The sequence below is a fragment of the Megalobrama amblycephala genome, linkage group LG23 (assembly GCF_018812025.1).
Source record: "Megalobrama amblycephala isolate DHTTF-2021 linkage group LG23, ASM1881202v1, whole genome shotgun sequence".
In the NCBI taxonomy this organism is placed as follows: Eukaryota; Metazoa; Chordata; class Actinopteri; order Cypriniformes; family Xenocyprididae; genus Megalobrama; species Megalobrama amblycephala.
This window is the reverse complement of record NC_063066.1, coordinates 5,458,396-5,477,671: the sequence shown is the minus strand read 5'-3', so window position 1 is coordinate 5,477,671 and position 19,276 is coordinate 5,458,396. Positions and strand designations below refer to the sequence as shown.

The 19,276-nt window shown below is 38.5% G+C and overlaps 1 protein-coding gene across 1 annotated transcript in view; it reads right to left on the bottom strand.

The window, feature by feature from the left end:
- Positions 1–3,931: 3,931 nt before the first annotated feature.
- slc36a1 (solute carrier family 36 member 1) overlaps positions 3,932–19,276 on the bottom strand; it is a 52,619-nt gene continuing 37,274 nt past the window's right edge. The window contains exon 12 of the mRNA XM_048176065.1: positions 3,932–5,614. Coding sequence (XP_048032022.1) covers positions 5,346–5,614 — 269 coding nt within the window. The 3' untranslated portion in view covers positions 3,932–5,345. The remainder of the gene's footprint in view (positions 5,615–19,276) is intronic.

The following is a 19,276-nucleotide window of genomic DNA, read 5'->3' as shown; positions in this document are numbered from 1 at the left end:
CTCCGTGGCTAAAGCTAACATTACACACTGTTGGAGAGATTTATAAAGAATGAAGTTGTATTTATGAATTATAGAGACTGCAAGTGTTTAAAAATGAAAATAGCGACGGCTCTTGTCTCCGTGAATACAGTAAGAAACGATGGTAACTTTAACCACATTTAACAGTACATTAGCAACATGCTAACGAAACATTTAGAAAGACAATTTACAAATATCACTAAAAATATCATGATATCATGGATCATGTCAGTTATTATTGCTCCATCTGCCATTTTTCACTATTGTTCTTGCTTTCTTACCTAGTCTGATGATTCAGCTGTGCACAGATCCAGACGTTAATACTGCCTGCCCTTGTCTAATGCCTTGAACATGGGTCGGCATATGCAAATATTGGGGTTATACATATTAATGATCCCGACTGTTACGTAACAGTAGGTGTTATGTTGAGATTCGCCTGTTCTTCAGAGGTCGTTTAAACAAATGAGATTTCTATAAGAAGGAGGAAACAATGGAGTTTGAGACTCACTGTATGTCATTTCCATGTACTGAACTCTTGTTATTCAACTATGCCAAGATAAATTCAATTTTCCATTCGATGGCACCTTTAAACCCACCCATACCACCAAACCTGTCACAAACCTTACCCGTCTCACACCTCAGAAGTGTTTTGCAAAACAACAAACACAATAAGTACATTTTAACTAATAATTATGTTTTTATTCAAGTACATAGTTAAAGACACATCATATAAAGTGTGACCATTGATTGTAGTTCAAGCCACTTGTTTTGGACATTTGTAATGGACTATTTTTTTTAGCAACAGTAAGTAAAATAATTCAATAATTTGCTCAGTAATAAACTCATATAATCAATATTTTATGTCCAAGCAAATACTATTTATTTATATTGTGTAGCCGCATGCAATAACATGTTACTTATTAAACTCGTTTACAACTGGACAACCATGTAACTTTATCATGAGTCATGACACGCTTCCCATATTTTTTGTTGATGTCAAAACTCATAAAGTTCATTTCTCTTGGTAGAAGCTGGCCAAATTACACAGATGCCAGTGTGGATAGGTTGTATCATAGTCCTCAAATACCATAAAGGAAAAATACACAAGGAGAAAGCATGAACCAGACTATATTGAATACAGGTTCACTTGCTGAGAGAGTAAACATGGTTTGTGCCGAACACAATATGTTTTGTGTGGTGAATTACTGGCTGCCGAGAGCATGAAACCTTGAAATTACACAATAAACAGTTTCTGTGTTGGGTTACCACTTGATGTTCAATGCGAAAGCTGGGTCTTGAAGCTAAATCAGTTGATAATGTGACACCTCAAATAATACTCACTACTGTATGGAAGAATTTAATAATTTAAAGACCACCTGTGGTGAAAATCAAGTTTTTAAATGTTGTCTATATGTCTGTGTGGAGTTTTTAATAAGCTTTAAAGTGGTGGTTGATTGTGATTTCACTTTTTTAACTTTAGTTAGTGTGTAATGTTGCTGTTTGAGCATAAACAACATCTGCAAAGTTATGACGCTCAAAGTTCAATGCAAAGAGAGATATTTTCTTTTAAACAATTATCTTTGTTTAAAGACTACAACAAATGGCTGGTAGGGACTACAACGAGCTTCTTCTTGGGTTGGTGACATCACTAACCCTAAAATTTACATAAACCCCGCCCCCGAAAACACACAACAAAGGGGATGAGGCCATGTTGGGCTGCTTTAGAGAAGAGGAAGAGTTGTTGTAGTAGAGTGTTGTTGTCATGCCGTCATTTTACACCGGACTGCTTCACAAACGAGGGTCAATTCAACACTGGATTTGCACAAAAGATTAACATGACGGCACATGCTAGTGGATGAGTTGAATCAACTCCACAGCAACTACATAAATGTATCCACTAACCATTCAGAAACGTCTAAAAGTTGTAACTTCTTCCTCTCCATCAGTGTCGACTCCGGTTTGAACAATGTAAGGCTGAACACCGTTACTGACAATCCTCATTTTGGCTGCGTGAGATTCTCCAGCTTTGTTGTTGTGGAGCAACCGAAGCATGAGCTGTTAAAGCTCCGCCCTCTTCTGGCAAGGGGGCGGGAGCAGCAGCTCATTTGCATTTAAAGGGACACACAAAAAAACAGTGTGTTTTTGCTCACACCCAAATAAGCTATAATAAATGATCTGTGGGGTATTTTGAGCTGAAACTTCACAGACACATTCTGGGGACAGCAGAGACTTATATTACATCTTGTAAAAGGGGCATTATAGGTCCCCTTTAAGACAAACCATATGCAAATTCATAAGTCAACAACCATTGCTGAGTATTTTCTCCTTAAAACTGCAGTGAACCAAAGGCTCAAAGTCTCAGAAACGCAGTTTGAAATTGTCGGTGTTTCTTACATCACAAACTACCTTGTAACCAATCACGTCAATGTGCATGCGGGCTTTAGCATATCATTAACTTTCTGACGTTCTAAGTTGTTCAAAGCGTTTCTAAGGATACTGATTTTTAGAAGGCAGACGGAGATGGCGAATGGGAAAATGGTTTGTGTAACATTAGCAACACATTATGAGCTGTTTGATAACGTAGTCAAAGGCCAATCATATTAATTACCGTTATGTGTCCAATGATGTAAAGAGCGATACATAAAATGCATTACAATTCTGATTCATCAACTTGTAGACGACCCTGTATAATCCACTTCTCTACTAGAGTAAAGTTGACCGAGTGGATCTCTGATCTGGTGTGAGTGGAGGCGGGGCTAATTTGCATATTCATGGTTCCACGTATACTTTTTCACAGAAAAAAAAAAAAAAAAAAACATTTAAATATGTCATTTTGGTGATTAAAGATTAGTTTTAAAGGATAAAATTATTGACTACATGGGGACTTTAACAGTATAAGCCCCCATTTTTACTTTTAAACTCAGTGGGATGCCTTTTCCCATAGGCCTCCAAAGTTACTGCCTATTGTATTCGACAGCATGCCACAGTCAATGTCCACAGAGCTTGACTTGTATTGAACAGGAAACATTTCTGTAATGAGTCTTGACACAAGTCGAATATTACTTGACCTTCCTCGCATCCTACAAACTGCTAGACACTAGGAGATCTTTGTTTGTTGTCGAGCAGATGAAGAAAAGTAAAAACATTTGAGGCCCGGAACTACATAATAGAACATGTTCAAAACTTGTCTTTAGTCCACACGGCATTTTATAGCCATAGCAATTTCCTTTTAATCTGTCTAAGAACAAAACATTGTTATTGCAATCTCTGACACAGTATTGTGGATGTCAGCCTTTCCCATCCCAACCAATCAAATGCTTCGCCATGATGCAACTTCAATGAAAGAGTTGTGGATGACAAATCAACATTCTCAGCTCGTTCATTTGTGCAAAAGTCATATCAAAAGAAAGGTAATGGAAATAAAAATGAATGATTAAACAAAGCTATATGTATGGTAATCATAGCCATGCTGATGTTCATTGACGAAATCTGCTTTGTATTACTCAGTGCAAAGTCATTTTCCCTTCACAAAAAGCATCAATGCCATATTGGTATACGTCACAGACAGGCACCTCTATCTAAACAGCCACAACTAAAGGGATTGACTGCATGTGTTAAATTCATCTGAGCTTTTCACAGACACTGACTCGGTTTGAATAAACCGGCAACCAAGCACTACCTTAATAAATGCACCTCCTGAAGTGTTGCTCTTTCTAAAATGTCTAAAACTAATGTGACTAAAGCCACATTTAACAACTGCCAACAGTCACCCTGTAAGACGGGAAGTATTTCAACATCATTTCAAAATACAAAATCTTACAAAAAAGTACCGTTGGAGCATGCATACTCTCGGTTGGAAACCACTACAGATGCAGAGAGAAAAATCACACATGAAGAAGAGGCAGTACACTTGTAAACATCAACACAGGCTATCCATTCTTTAATTCAACCACAGAGCACATACCAGCCTGCAGATACAATGAGGAAACTCAACTGGTGGACCAAGCAACTCTCATGTTGATAATCAACAAATAAATGAACAAGTAATGCGATGTCTGTCCATTTTTTTTTTTTTTTTTTTTTTGAATATCATCTTTACATAATTTCACCAAGTTTAAAGAAGGAGAGCATGGACAAAAAATACAGTATATGTACAATAAGGCCCAAAAAAAAAAAAAAAAAAAATCCATGAAACGACAAATCCATAACAAATAACACTGCAATTAAAATAGCTGTAAATGAGTGCAAGCTAGTCTATGATACAATAAATGATCAAAAACAACAATAAAAATTTTGGCACTGCCATCAATATATACAGCAGATTGATACAAAACAATATTCAAGTACCTCAGTAATAAGCATTTAACACAACCGTACCAGTATTATGTTTTAAAAATAAAGTGAATGAGATCAGGTCATATATAGTTATTGGGGAAAAAAAGACTTTGATTATCTTTGAATAATAATGCTGCAATCAGGAAAAACAGAAAAAACTGAATGTTATATTAAATATTTCTCTTCTAGACGAGTCCCAGATGGCATCTACTAACTGTTAAAACATTTTTAATGAGATGGTTGATAAGACATACTTAAAAAAAAAACATTAAATATATTTATAAAAAAATATTTAAAATTGTAAATCAATAAAAACGACTAAAACAGCATTAATTGTGCAGATAACATTGTTTCAGAACCATTGATCTTAGTTGAGATTGAGAGGTACTGGGTATTGTGTAATTGTGCAAACATAAAACATTCTGTACTTCGAATGAATTTTCCACATGTTTACAAAACAAGTCTAGGATGAGTCTGTGTGTAATATCCAGAAGTAAATAATTTGATTTTGGTCTCGAAATCAAGAGCCCTAAAAATTCTAATACACAATTACAAGCAGAAATCACTATCCACGTCAATTCTTTTCCATTTCAAGCACTCAGAATGAGTACACAGCATATGTGAACCAGACAAATCCAACTGAATGTGACAAAAAAAAAAAGAAAATACTTACTGAGAATCTGTTCGTTGAAACACTGTAAACAACAAAGACAAACAATACAGAGATTATTCTGATAACGTTCAGCTTAAAATTTGGCTACGTTTGACCCAAAAGATTTTAAAACAAGTACTCTGAAACCCATGTAACTCGATACGGACTTCAGTGCTGCAAAAACTGAAGGACAAAACATCTAAAAAATCCATGAGCCATCTACGGACATTCAGTAAGAAGAATCCCAAGTGGAATTCAGCAGAAATCAAAGGAGCCTGTAGTGAGTAAATGATTCAGTGGGTCTGTACAGCCTACATTTTATCTGTCACTCTGTAAACATTCACAAGAGCTGAGGGTGCGTGCTGTTGTGTCTGCTGCCGTTACGTGCCACGATCTCCTGGATGGAGATGTACGTCCCTGCCACAAAGCCTACAAAGCCAATGAGACTGATGATGATGTCCTTGACTATCACCCAGAGCTTCATGTCTTCATTATGGAAGGTGATGATCTGAAGCAGAGGAGGAATGATGAGGGCCAGAGCGCTGCTGCTCACGGAGCCCACCAGAGAGATGACGAGGTCAAGCTCCGGGATCAATACAGCGAGAGCACCTGTGGTGAAACAGCAAAAGGAACATAATGTTAAACCATGCCACCACTTCCAGGTGCTTGTGAGAGAGAAAAATGTAAAAAGCCAGAAGCTGGGAAGTTCACCCCAAAATAAAAACAATTCTGACATTATTAAATCACCCTCATGCTGCTCAAGAGTTTTGTTTAACTTCAGAACACAAACACAGATATTTTTAATGAATTATGAGAGATTTCAGATTTTTTCATTTGAAGTCTATTCACCCAAAATTCTGATGCTTCAAACAAGAGACTGTAAAATAAATTTATATGAATCAAGCAGTTTAATCCAAGTCGTTTGAAGAGACACAATCGCTTTATATGATGAACACATTGAATTTAGGATTTTATTAACACATATAAACATTGATTAGAAAACAAACAGAAGCTCAATTTAACTTGCTTTCACTTGATTTCGCTTTTTTAACTTTAGTTAGTTAATAAACTGTGTAACACGAGAATGAACCTCATTGGTTCTTGCTGAAGCTCAAATGTGCTGCGTAACACGAGAATGAACCTCATTGGTTCTTGCGGAAGCTCAAACGTGCTGCGTAACACGAGAATGAACCTCATTGGTTCTTGCGGAAGCTCAAACGTGCTGCGTAACACGAGAATGAACCTCATTGGTTCTTGCAGAAGCTCAAACGTGCTGCGTAACACGAGAATGAACCTCATTGGTTCTTGCAGAAGCTCAAACGTGCTGCGTAACACGAGAATGAACCTCATTGGTTCTTGCAGAAGCTCAAACGTGCTGCGTAACACGAGAATGAACCTCATTGGTTCTTGAGGAAGCTCAAACGTGCTGCGTAACATGAGAACGAACCTCATTGGTTCTTGAGGAAGCTCAAACGTGCTGCGTAACACGAGAACGAACCTCATTGGTTCTTGAGGAAGCTCAAACGTGCTGCGTAACACGAGAACGAACCTCATTGGTTCTTGAGGAAGCTCAAACGTGCTGCGTAACACGAGAATGAACCTCATTGGTTCTTGCTGAAGCTCAAACGTGCTGCGTAACACGAGAATGAACCTCATTGGTTCTTGCTGAAGCTCAAACGTGCTGCGTAACACGAGAACGAACCTCATTGGTTCTTGAGGAAGCTCAAACGTGCTGCGTAACACGAGAACGAACCTCATTGGTTCTTGAGGAAGCTCAAACGTGCTGCGTAACACGAGAATGAACCTCATTGGTTCTTGCTGAAGCTCAAACGTGCTGCGTAACACAAGAATGAACTTCATTGGTTCTTGCTGAAGCTCAAATGTGCTGCGTAACACGAGAACGAACCTCATTGGTTCTTGAGGAAGCTCAAACGTGCTGCGTAACACGAGAACGAACCTCATTGGTTCTTGAGGAAGCTCAAACGTGCTGCGTAACACGAGAACGAACCTCATTGGTTCTTGAGGAAGCTCAAACGTGCTGCGTAACACGAGAATGAACCTCATTGGTTCTTGCTGAAGCTCAAACGTGCTGCGTAACACGAGAATGAACCTCATTGGTTCTTGTAGGAGCTCAAACGTGCTGCGTAACACGAGAATGAACTTCATTGGTTCTTGTAGGAGCTCAAACGTGCTGCGTAACACGAGAATGAACCTCATTGGTTCTTGTAGGAGCTCAAACGTGCTGCGTAACACGAAAATGAACTTCATTGGTTCTTGTAGGAGATCAAACGTGCTGCGTAACACGAGAATGAACTTCATTGGTTCTTGCTGAAGCTCAAACGTGCTGCGTAACACGAGAATGAACCTCATTGGTTCTTGAGGAAGCTCAAACGTGCTGCGTAACACGAGAATGAACCTCATTGGTTCTTGTAGAAGCTCAAACGTGCTGCGTAACACGAGAATGAACCTCATTGGTTCTTGATGAAGCTCACACGTTCTGCGTAACACCAGAATGAACCTCATTGGTTCTTGAGGAAGCTCAAACGTGCTGCGTAACACGAGAACGAACCTCATTGGTTCTTGAGGAAGCTCAAACGTGCTGCGTAACACGAGAACGAACCTCATTGGTTCTTGAGGAAGCTCAAACGTGCTGCGTAACACGAGAACGATCCTCAATGGTTCTTGAGGAAGCTCAAACGTGCTGCGTAACACGAGAATGAACCTCATTGGTTCTTGCTGAAGCTCAAACGTGCTGCGTAACACGAGAATGAACTTCATTGGTTCTTGCTGAAGCTCAAACGTGCTGCGCAACACGAGAATGAACTTCATTGGTTCTTGTAGGAGCTCAAACGTGCTGCGTAACACGAGAATGAACTTCATTGGTTCTTGCTGAAGCTCAAACGTGCTGCATTACACGAGAATGAACCTCATTGGTTCTTGCTGAAGCTCAAACGTGCTGCGTAACACGAGAATGAACCTCATTGGTTCTTGCTGAAGCTCAAACGTGCTGCGTAACACGAGAATGAACCTCATTGGTTCTTGCTGAAGCTCAAACGTGCTGCGTAACACGAGAATGAACCTCATTGGTTCTTGTAGGACCTCAAATGTGCTGCGTAACACGAGAATGAACTTCATTGGTTCTTGTAGGAGCTCAAACGTGCTGCGTAACACGAGAATGAACCTCATTGGTTCTTGTAGGAGCTCAAACGTGCTGCGTAACACGAGAATGAACTTCATTGGTTCTTGTAGGAGATCAAACGTGCTGCGTAACACGAGAATGAACTTCATTGGTTCTTGCTGAAGCTCAAACGTGCTGGGTAACACGAGAATGAACCTCATTGGTTCTTGCCGAAGCTCAAACGTGCTGTGTAACACGAGAATGAACTTCATTGGTTCTTGCTGAAGCTCAAACGTGCTGCGTAACACGAGAATGAACCTCATTGGTTCTTGTAGGAGATCAAACGTGCTGCGTAACACGAGAACGAACCTCATTGGTTCTTGAGGAAGCTCAAACGTGCTGCGTAACACGAGAATGATCCTCAATGGTTCTTGAGGAAGCTCAAACGTGCTGCGTAACACGAGAATGAACCTCATTGGTTCTTGCTTAAGCTCAAACGTGCTGCGTAACACGAGAATGAACTTCATTGGTTCTTGCTGAAGCTCAAACGTGCTGCGTAACACGAGAATGAACTTCATTGGTTCTTGTAGGAGCTCAAACGTGCTGCGTAACACGAGAATGAACTTCATTGGTTCTTGATGAAGCTCAAACGTGCTGCGTAACACGAGAATGAACCTCATTGGTTCTTGAGGAAGCTCAAACGTGCTGCGTAACATGAGAATGAACTTCATTGGTTCTTGTAGGAGCTCAAACGTGCTGCGTAACACGAGAATGAACTTGATTGGTTCTTGCTGAAGCTCAAACGTGCTGCATTACACGAGAATGAACCTCATTGGTTCTTGCTGAAGCTCAAACGTGCTGCGTAACACGAGAATGAACCTCATTGGTTCTTGCTGAAGCTCAAACGTGCTGCGTAACATGAGAATGAACCTCATTGGTTCTTGTAGGAGCTCAAACGTGCTGCGTAACACGAGAATGAACTTCATTGGTTCTTGTAGGAGCTCAAACGTGCTGCGTAACACGAGAATGAACCTCATTGGTTCTTGTAGGAGCTCAAACGTGCTGCGTAACACGAGAATGAACTTCATTGGTTCTTGTAGGAGATCAAACGTGCTGCGTAACACGAGAATGAACTTCATTGGTTCTTGCTGAAGCTCAAACGTGCTGCGTAACACGAGAATGAACCTCATTGGTTCTTGCCGAAGCTCAAACGTGCTGCGTAACACGAGAATGAACCTCATTGGTTCTTGCTGAAGCTCAAACGTGCTGCGCAACACGAGAATGAACCTCATTGGTTCTTGTAGGAGCTCAAACGTGCTGCGTAACACGAGAATGAACTTTATTGGTTCTTGCTGAAGCTCAAACGTGCTGCGTAACACGAGAATGAACCTCATTGGTTCTTGTAGGAGATCAAACGTGCTGCGTAACACGAGAATGAACTTCATTGGTTCTTGTAGAAGCTCAAACGTGCTGCGTAACACGAGAACGAACCTCATTGGTTCTTGAGGAAGCTCAAACGTGCTGCGTAACACGAGAATGAACCTCATTGGTTCTTGAGGAAGCTCAAACGTGCTGCGTAACACGAGAATGATCCTCAATGGTTCTTGAGGAAGCTCAAACGTGCTGCGTAACACGAGAATGATCCTCAATGGTTCTTGAGGAAGCTCAAACGTGCTGTGTAACACGAGAATGAACCTCATTGGTTCTTGCTGAAGCTCAAACGTGCTGCGTAACACGAGAATGAACTTCATTGGTTCTTGTTGAAGCTCAAACGTGCTGCGTAACACGAGAATGAACTTCATTGGTTCTTGTAGGAGCTCAAACGTGCTGCGTAACACGAGAATGAACTTCATTGGTTCTTGATGAAGCTCAAACGTGCTGCGTAACACGAGAATGAACCTCATTGGTTCTTGAGGAAGCTCAAACGTGCTGCGTAACACGAGAATGAACTTCATTGGTTCTTGTAGGAGCTCAAACGTGCTGCGTAACACGAGAATGAACTTCATTGGTTCTTGCTGAAGCTCAAACGTGCTGCATTACACGAGAATGAACCTCATTGGTTCTTGCTGAAGCTCAAACGTGCTGCGCAACACGAGAATGAACTTCATTGGTTCTTGCATGTCAAGCAAGCATGCTTGAGCTTCCCTAACCAAATCTAATGCTATATGTACATTCATTGATCAGTGTTCATATGCGAATAAAAGCCAAAATTATATCTGTTTATCATATAAAGCGATTGTGTCTCTCTTCAGATGACTTGGATTAAACCGCTCGATTCTCATGAATTTATTTTACGATCTCTTTAAGAACGTTTTGAAGCATCAGAGTTTTGGTTGAATAGACTTTCGATGGAGGACAAAAATCTCTCAGATTTCATTAAAAAAAATCTTCATTTGTTTTCCGAAGATGAACGAAAGTCTTGTGGGTTTGGAATGACATTAGGGTAAGTAATTAATGACAGAATTTTCATTTTTGGGTGAACTAACCCTTTAATGTCACTGAGAGCATTTCACGTTCGGGTGAGGACAGTGGCCATGCCGTGCAGTGCTTTGGGAATGATTTATCGTGATATGTTGCTAAGGGGAATGAAGTGGGCATGGAAAAGCTTTGTTCTCAACAACACAAGCCACCTCTGATGTTGGTCTTTCCCCTCCCCTTCCTGTGTTTTTCACACTGTGCATGGCGGGAATACACCACAGCTTTTAAATCTTCAAACGCTCACATTGCAAATTCCTGTCTGTCACACATGAACACACACATTCAAGCCCACAGCGCACTTCCTGTCACTTATTATTATTTGTAGGGATTGTCGGCTTCTCATTTTCTTCTCATTTGACACATAAGATAAGATTCTTTCAACCAGGGAATCAGGCAAATCAGCATTGAAAGGTTGTTCTTTTCGGAGTACGTGCCACAACCTAAAGACCTTGGCTTGATGAGAGAACCAAACCAAACAAGCTGCTTTGTAATATGTTGTTTTGAAAGGTGTTGTGGCCAAATTTAAGTCCAAAGAAGACAAATAGTCCAAATTGGTAGAGATGTAGGTCACTTTGAAGATTTGAGCAGCGTACACCAAGCAGCTTACAAAGCAGGCACAGGTGACAGATCCCCCTCGGGGACTGGGAGCAGAACAAGGGCTTAAAAGCTATCGGAAAGTAAATTCACATTAAGGACATGTGTTGGATCAATTGATGGATCTACTAAGCTCTGCACTTCTAACAAACTAAATTGTACAGGCGTCCAGGAGTCCGCGGCCTGTTACTCATTTGTTCTTGACTATATACAGAACATGAATTTGCAGAAAGTCTGATGCTATTCATTTATTCGAAAACGTTAAAATGCAATTCATACGTGCATACAATGATTTGAATAAACATCTATGATGAGCATGTTTTAAATTTCTTAAAGTGGTGGTTGATTATGATTTCACTTTTTTAACTTTAGTTAATGTGTAATGTTGCTGTTTGAGCATAAACAACATCTGCAAAGTTATGACGCTCAAAGTTGCAAAGGGAGATATTTCCTTTTAAAGAATTCTCTGTTTAAGGACTACAACAAACAGCTGGTAGGGACTACAATGAGCTTCTTCCTGGGTTGGTGACATCACTAACCCTAAAATTTACATAAACCCCGCCCCCGAGAACACGCAACAAAGGGGGCGAGGCCATGTTGGGCTGCTTTAGAGAAGAGGAAGAGTTGTTGTAGTAGAGTGTTGTTGTCATGCCGTCATTTTACGCCGGACTGCTTCACAAACGAGGGTCAATTCAACACTGGATTTGCACAAAAGATGAACATGACGGCACATGCTAGTGGATGAGTTGAATCAACTCCACAGCAACTACATAAATTCATCCACTAACCATTCAGAAACGTCTAAAAGTTGTAACTTCTTCTTCCTGAGTCTCTCCATCAGTGTCAACTCCAGTTTGAACAATGTAAGGCTGAACACCGTTACTGACAATCCTCATTTTGACTGCGTGAGATTCTCCAGCTTTGTTGTTGTTGAGCAACCGAAGCATGAGCTGTTAAAGCTCCACCCTCTTCTGGAAAGGGGGCCGGGAGCAGCAGCTCATTTGCATTTAAAGGGACACACACAAAAATGGCGTGTTTTTGCTCACCCCCAAAAAGGGGCAAAGCTATAATAAATGATCTGTGGGGTATTTTGAGCTGAAACTTCACAGACACATTCTGGGGACACCAGAGACTTATATTACATTTTATAAAAGGGGCATAATAGGTCCCCTTTAATTATATTTTGAGGGAATAAAGTCAAACATTTTAGAGTGACAACTGATATCATAAAGAAAAAAACCTTATTGTAATAATGAAAAATTTGAAAAGAAATCTTATGTAGAAATGACCAAACTGCTTCACTGCTTCACAAACTTTTGTCTGCTCAAATAAAAGTCATGTGATGCAAAATGTGATCATTTTTATAACAAGGCCAGGTTAGATCAGGTTGTAAAATGTCATGTGGGAAGACTCACTTAGAAATATATATTTAAAAAAAAACTTAAAAAAAAAAAAAGAATGACTATGATGTGTATACTCACACGAATTCAAGGTGAAAAGAAACTGTTATCACTTTTTACTTGATGGTTACACACCACATGATATTTTCAGAAACATTAAATTGAAAACTTGTCTTGAAGATGATATAACTTTTCAAAACCATATAAAACCATCATAAATATCATATTAAACTTGTGATTATTCGATTTGACAACACTACTTACAACGTGTTTTACACTGGAGTATTAAAATACTTTTCATGTTTTTATCATGGACACTCATATTTGTTATTTATTAAAGCCAATCGGCTTCATTAGTATGAAGAAAATATATCTGAAGAGGTCTGAGATCAGAGTGAACCCTCTGACATCTTGTCTATTTTAGTTTGCCGTTGTCACTGTGCTACCCTACATCTAACAATCAAATGTCATTCAGTCAGGAAGATTTCACAGAGCATATTTTAGACAACAGCTGGAGCTCTACCGCCACATCCTCACGTCCCAGCTCAGTGTTTTGTAATTCATGTCCTTTTCCAAAATTTCAGAGATCAAGGCCAACTCTGTATCGAGGACAGCTGCCATCTGGTTTCCCTGTACTCAGTCGGCCACGTCCCCAGTCCTGTATCATTGGATCCACATACTATAAGGCAACCATCCACTGAAATCAGAGCTGAGAAAGATAGTATTTGATCAGACAGGCCCATCCCTCTCGGCCATTAATTGGATGTCAGGCACATCCCAGGTCCGAGCGAGTTTCCCTTATCCATTTCAGAACTCACCTCTGGCTCATCTTGACATGTCAGAGAAACCACATCTGGAGTCAGCACATTTGTCCTCTTGGAAAGGGAAATGGCTATGCCTTGCCAATTGAAGGGCTTCTAGATTAATGAGGTCTGCCACTTTATTTAAGCTATTTTTATAAAGGCAGTTCTCGCACAGCAAGCATTTGATTTGCACGCGCAGCAAGTTTGACAACTGTCCTTTGAGGCAAATTGATTTATGTATGGAAGAGTATGAGAGAAGCCCACTTTCAGACCTTTACAGAAACTCAAAAAGTGTCAAATGAAAAAGGTGTTGAGCAACAGAGAATATAAGAGCTGTTGGCAAAGGACATCATTTCCCATTAATCATATTTAACCCCAGAGCACGGTTTTATAGGCTCAGCAGCACAGTATGAAATTCATGATCAGATCCAGTGCATATCAAGCACATTCATCATATGGCGTAAAATGCCAGACTAGACTTTCACTCTTACTATAGAAAATGTAAATGCCAATGTGTAACTTGTCATAATGCTATAGTTCAGGTCCCTTCTTCACTGCAATCTTGTTTTATGACATCCTGGGTGAGGTGTTTATAAAAGTTAGAGCACACATGTCTTCAGCAAATTGCATAATTTGAGCTGTAATTCAATGTTTAATAATAGTATTTGCACTTTCTTATTAAAATAATATAAATTACATTTTTTAAGTAATATCTGTTCATCTATTCATGTTAAAATTTGTCATCTAATAATCAAGGCCAGAATCACGGATACCAATTCAGATAATGCTATTATTTTGTTGTATTTGTATTTGATTTATATAGCACCAATTTAATACAACGTTAGTTGTCCCAAAGTCCCTTTAAGACAAGTCATTTCACTCAGCGGCCATCTTTGAAACGCCTCTCGGGCATCCTGGGCATCATGCAATCTCTTTGAATGAGGAAACATCAAATTCTCCAAAACTGTTCGCCAACCTTACAATTAAATTTCATATTTGAAATCACCAATGAAATCTAACAACAACCGGCTCATAAATTTAGTTTCTAAACGCTCGAATCATGACAAAAAAAACAAAACATGTATTTTTCATGCTGGATCAAGCTAATGCGCACGCGCAGACCTAAATGCGCGTCTCTTCGGAGGCGCGCGTCTGACTGTTTCTATAGAAACCGGTGATTCTAACGGCCGCTGAAGTGACGTGATGACTTTACCAGTCGGCGATTGGCTCTTATTTAGAAGGCGGGACTTATTCCGCCATATTGCGCGTTACACTTTCTCCCATTCAAAACAATACGAGTGACGCGTCTTGTGTTATTCTATAGTCTTTGGTTGTCCAAAGTGCTTCACAGTGCCAAAAGAAAACAAAAGTATAAATAAAAACAAATAAAACAATATAAAACACACACATAGCACACATTAAACATCACTCTCCATCATTAGAACTTGCATTCAGAGTTAAGCAAATGTGATTTTAACATAGCTTTAAAAACAGGTAGAGATTTGATGGATTTAATAGCAACTGGGAGATCGTTCCACAATTTAGGACCGGCTCGAGAGAAGGCTCGATCACCTTTGTGTTTGTATTTTGTCTTAGTAACTGCAAGCAGATATTTGTTTTCAGATCTCAAGGATCTGGGCGGAGTATACACTGTCACCATCCTAGACAGGTAATTGGGCGCTAAATTGTGAATGGCCTTAAAAACAAGTACGAGAATCTTAAAAACAATTCGATAACGTACTGGCAACCACTTCAGTGAAATTAAAAGCGGAGTAACGGAGTCATGTTTTTTTGCAGACTTGATCATTCTCGCTGCTGCGTTCTGAATTTTCTGCTGTCGCATTAGTGCTTTACCATCAACTCCAAAGTAGAGGGAGTTGCAATAATCCATTTGAGAAAAAAACATAGCTGAAATTGCCTTCTCAAAATCTGATTTAAGCTATTAAGCTTAATTATTTTCCATTCTCTTAGGATTAAAGTAATTATATCAATTTAATACATTTAAAATACAACATTCATAACATTTAACGGGCCTAAACTGCAATTATTAAACCAATAATAATATAAATATTATTTACACTACATGATTAAGCTTAGGGTCAGTAAGGTCAGTTTTTGTTTTTGAAAGAAGTCATTTATAGTACAGTCCAAAAGTTTGGAACCACTAAGATTTTTAATGTCTTTAAAAGAAGTTTCGTCTGCTCACCAAGGCTACATTTATTTAATTAAAAATACAGTAAAAAACAGTAATATTGTGAAATATTATTACAATTTAAAATAACTGTTTTCTATTTGAATATATTTCACAAAGTAATTTATTCCTGTGATGGCAAAGCTGAATTTTCAGCATCATTACTCCAGTCTTCAGTGTCACATGATCCTTCAGAAATCATTCTAATATGCTGATCTGCTGCTCAAGAAACATTTAATGTGTACAATTGTACAAAATATTTGTGTACAATATTTTTTTTTCAGGATTATTTGATGAATAGAAAGTTCAAAAGAACAGTGTTTATCTGAAATCTAATCTTTTGTAACATTATAAATGTCTTTACTGCCACTTTTGATTGATTTAATGCATCCTTGCTGAATAAAAGTATTCATTTCTTTAATTTCTTTTCAAAAAAATAAAAATACAAATTCTTACTGACCCCAAACTTTTGAACGGTAGTGTATAATGCTACAGAAGCTTTGTATTTCAGATAAATGCTGTTCTTCTGAACTTTCTATTCATCAAGGAATCCTGAAAAAAAAGTACACAACTGTTTTCAACATTGAAAATAATCATAAATGTTTATTGAGCAGCAGATCAGCATATTAGAATGATTTCTGAAGGATCATGTGACACTGAAGACTGGAGTAACGATGCTGAAAATTCAGCTTTGCATCACAGGAATAAATTACTTTGTCAAATATATTTAAATAGTACACAGTTATTTTAAATTGTAATAATATTTCACAATATTACTGTTTTTTACTGTATTTTTAATTAAATAAATGTAGCCTTGGTGAGCAGACGAAACTTCTTTTAAAAACATTAAAAATCTTAGTGGTTCCAAACTTTTGGACTGTACTGTATGTTCACTCAGGCTGCATTTACTTGACCATAAATACACTAAAAACAGTAATATTGTGAAATATTATTACAATTTAGTTTATTATTACTATACAGTTTACTATTTTACAGTTTTAAAATGTAATTTTATTCCTGTGAGGTCAATGATGAATGATCCTTCCGAAATCATTCTAATATGCTGATTTGACACTCATAACATTTTTTATCATTATCAAAGTTCAAAAAACTAAATAGATTTTTTTTTAACACTATAAATGTCCTTACTGTCAATCTTATAACAACTTTTAATTCAAATATATTTATAACAATCGTCAATAAATAATATAATGTCTCATGTAGCCTTGCCCTTATTTGATGTGAAATAACTCTAGATCATACAGTAGTTAAAATCAGGATTGATTCTGAAACAGAATAGTACAGTATTCGTCCCGAACAGTCACGGTACAGACGTCACGGTTCGGTGCATGCAGTCAGACAATGAATACAGTCAGTCACATGCGATCCACACTCCAATCCAGAAGGGGGCGGCAATGCAACACTGCTTGGTAACCGCCACAACAGGAAAAAGTGCAGAAGAAGAAGAAGAAGAGACGATCTATGCATAGATATGTTTACGTGTAATCTCTGAAACAGTGTTTCAACCGCAGAGAGACATCAATAAAACAGCTTGAGAATAATATCTCACTTAGCATTACATTTACCTCAGGCAAGTCATTTAGAGTCAACATGTTAATGGGGAGCGTTTCACTAAATATATGCACTATATTAGCTTATATATTCATTATATTTACTTTACCTGTAAGTAATGTCTTAATTATTTAATGTTTAAATAAATTTGTCATGAAAACAAGTTATAACAGTAACTGTGTAAATGATTATATTTCAAAAAGGAAGTATAATTTTATAATTAGATTTCGAAGTTAATGCAAATCTTGCCTTATGTGCAATTAGCATGTTTTTTTATTATTTACTTATAAATTTATTTAAAGAGAGAGAAACAATTTGCTCAATAAACCACTGTTTGATAAAAAATGTACCAAATCCGAAACCGAGCCATGACTTCAATAGTCAAGTCAAGTCACCTTTATTTATATAGCGCTTTTTACAATGCAGATTGTATCAAAGCAGCTTTACATTGATAGCTGGTACATAATTTTTGCTGCACAGTAGCTCTTCAAGAATAGTGTCAATGCAGGCAGATCAAAGCACTGTTGAATAAATGTCAAGAATACTGTCGAGTGTCAAGTCAAATGTCAAGTGTCCCCAACTAAGCAAGCCAAAGGCGACAGCGGCAAGGTACGTATCGAACCGTCACGTTTGTGTACCATTACACCCCTAGAAAGAATTACTTCAGGATGTATCCACCCATAAAAATGTTTCCTTTATACTATTGACAACATTTAGAGGAGGTAATAAACAGCCAACAGCTCGTTTGGTAATTATTAGGCATGGTGGTGACATTATGAGATTCTTGGCTTTTGCTACAAATTACAATGCAAGCAACACTACAGGACCAAGAATGAGCTAAAACGATTCTCAAGGCAACAATATTCAAGGCTATATAAACGTAACATATCCTCAGCCTCTTAATTACCAAATGCAGCGGACCTCAGGGACACATTTCACAGCTGTAAACACTCAAGACATATGGGCATATCTACACTTCTCAGCACTCAGAGACAACAGCATGGCAATGTCAGCTCTGGGTCAGAGCGAAGGAGTCCGCATAAAGCGTCTCGCCTTTGACAACACTTCACTTTAAAATATTCCCGGCTCTGATGACCAGAAAATTGGTTGGTTGAATTTGGAACATGGCCAGGCTAATTTGTTTATTTCAGGCTTTGAGCGTTCCGATGTATTCGAACCACACAAGTGGGATCATTTAATTACAATCCAATTTACATTGGCACACAGGGCGAATCCCCCTCTGCCATGTGAAGATTTCTATGGGTGGACGGTGACAAAACTACAGAGGGGAGCGCAGACACTGCAACAAATTACCCATTATCACCTTCTGAACAATTCCTGACTGTCAGACAATGACTGTTTGAAAAATAAATAGAGGCTCATCACTGGTTCATTGTCAGGAGACAGATGCGGTGGCCTGTATTTGAGCAGTAATGAATGTTTGCGTCAAGGAAGTATCTTGAAAACCACTAAGAATCCATCTGACATTCTGGAAAGAAACACCCTAAAAAAAATGTAGATCTATTTATAAATCTCTCTCATCAGAAGATCTCAAAGCATGGCAACACGCACAACAGGCAGCTCTTGGACACAACTCAGGCCTGCATCTCTTTAATGAAAGTTTGATGCTGTCGATGTGATCGATGCAACCGTGTGACTCACTGCGCACGCACCACATCAGAAGTCAGACTAATGTTTTAACATGTGCTTTTTGGAAATTTGAGCCAGCATATTAATAAATCATATTACGCACAAAAGCAAAAAAAAAAACTGTTGTAAGAAGTTATTCAGGAGCCACAGACTGGCTGCACAAAGAGAACATTCTAGTGCGAGGAAAAGGCCTTTGCCCATTCTTGTAAAAATAAATTGAGAAGTAAATACATATATATTGTCAGTAACAAGTCCATTGAGATGTTCTCAATGGATCCTTTCAGTCCATTAAGAAGGTCTGTTGTCAGTGGCCATTGTATAAAATTAATAAGTTCATCTGAGACATATCAGTCATGAGGACGCTATTTATTTCTCAGCAGCATTTCAAAATGAGCAACTATTAAACTGTCAGAGGGACAGAAAGGCACATGGAATATGCTGTGTGGAATAAAAGAGCCTACGAAG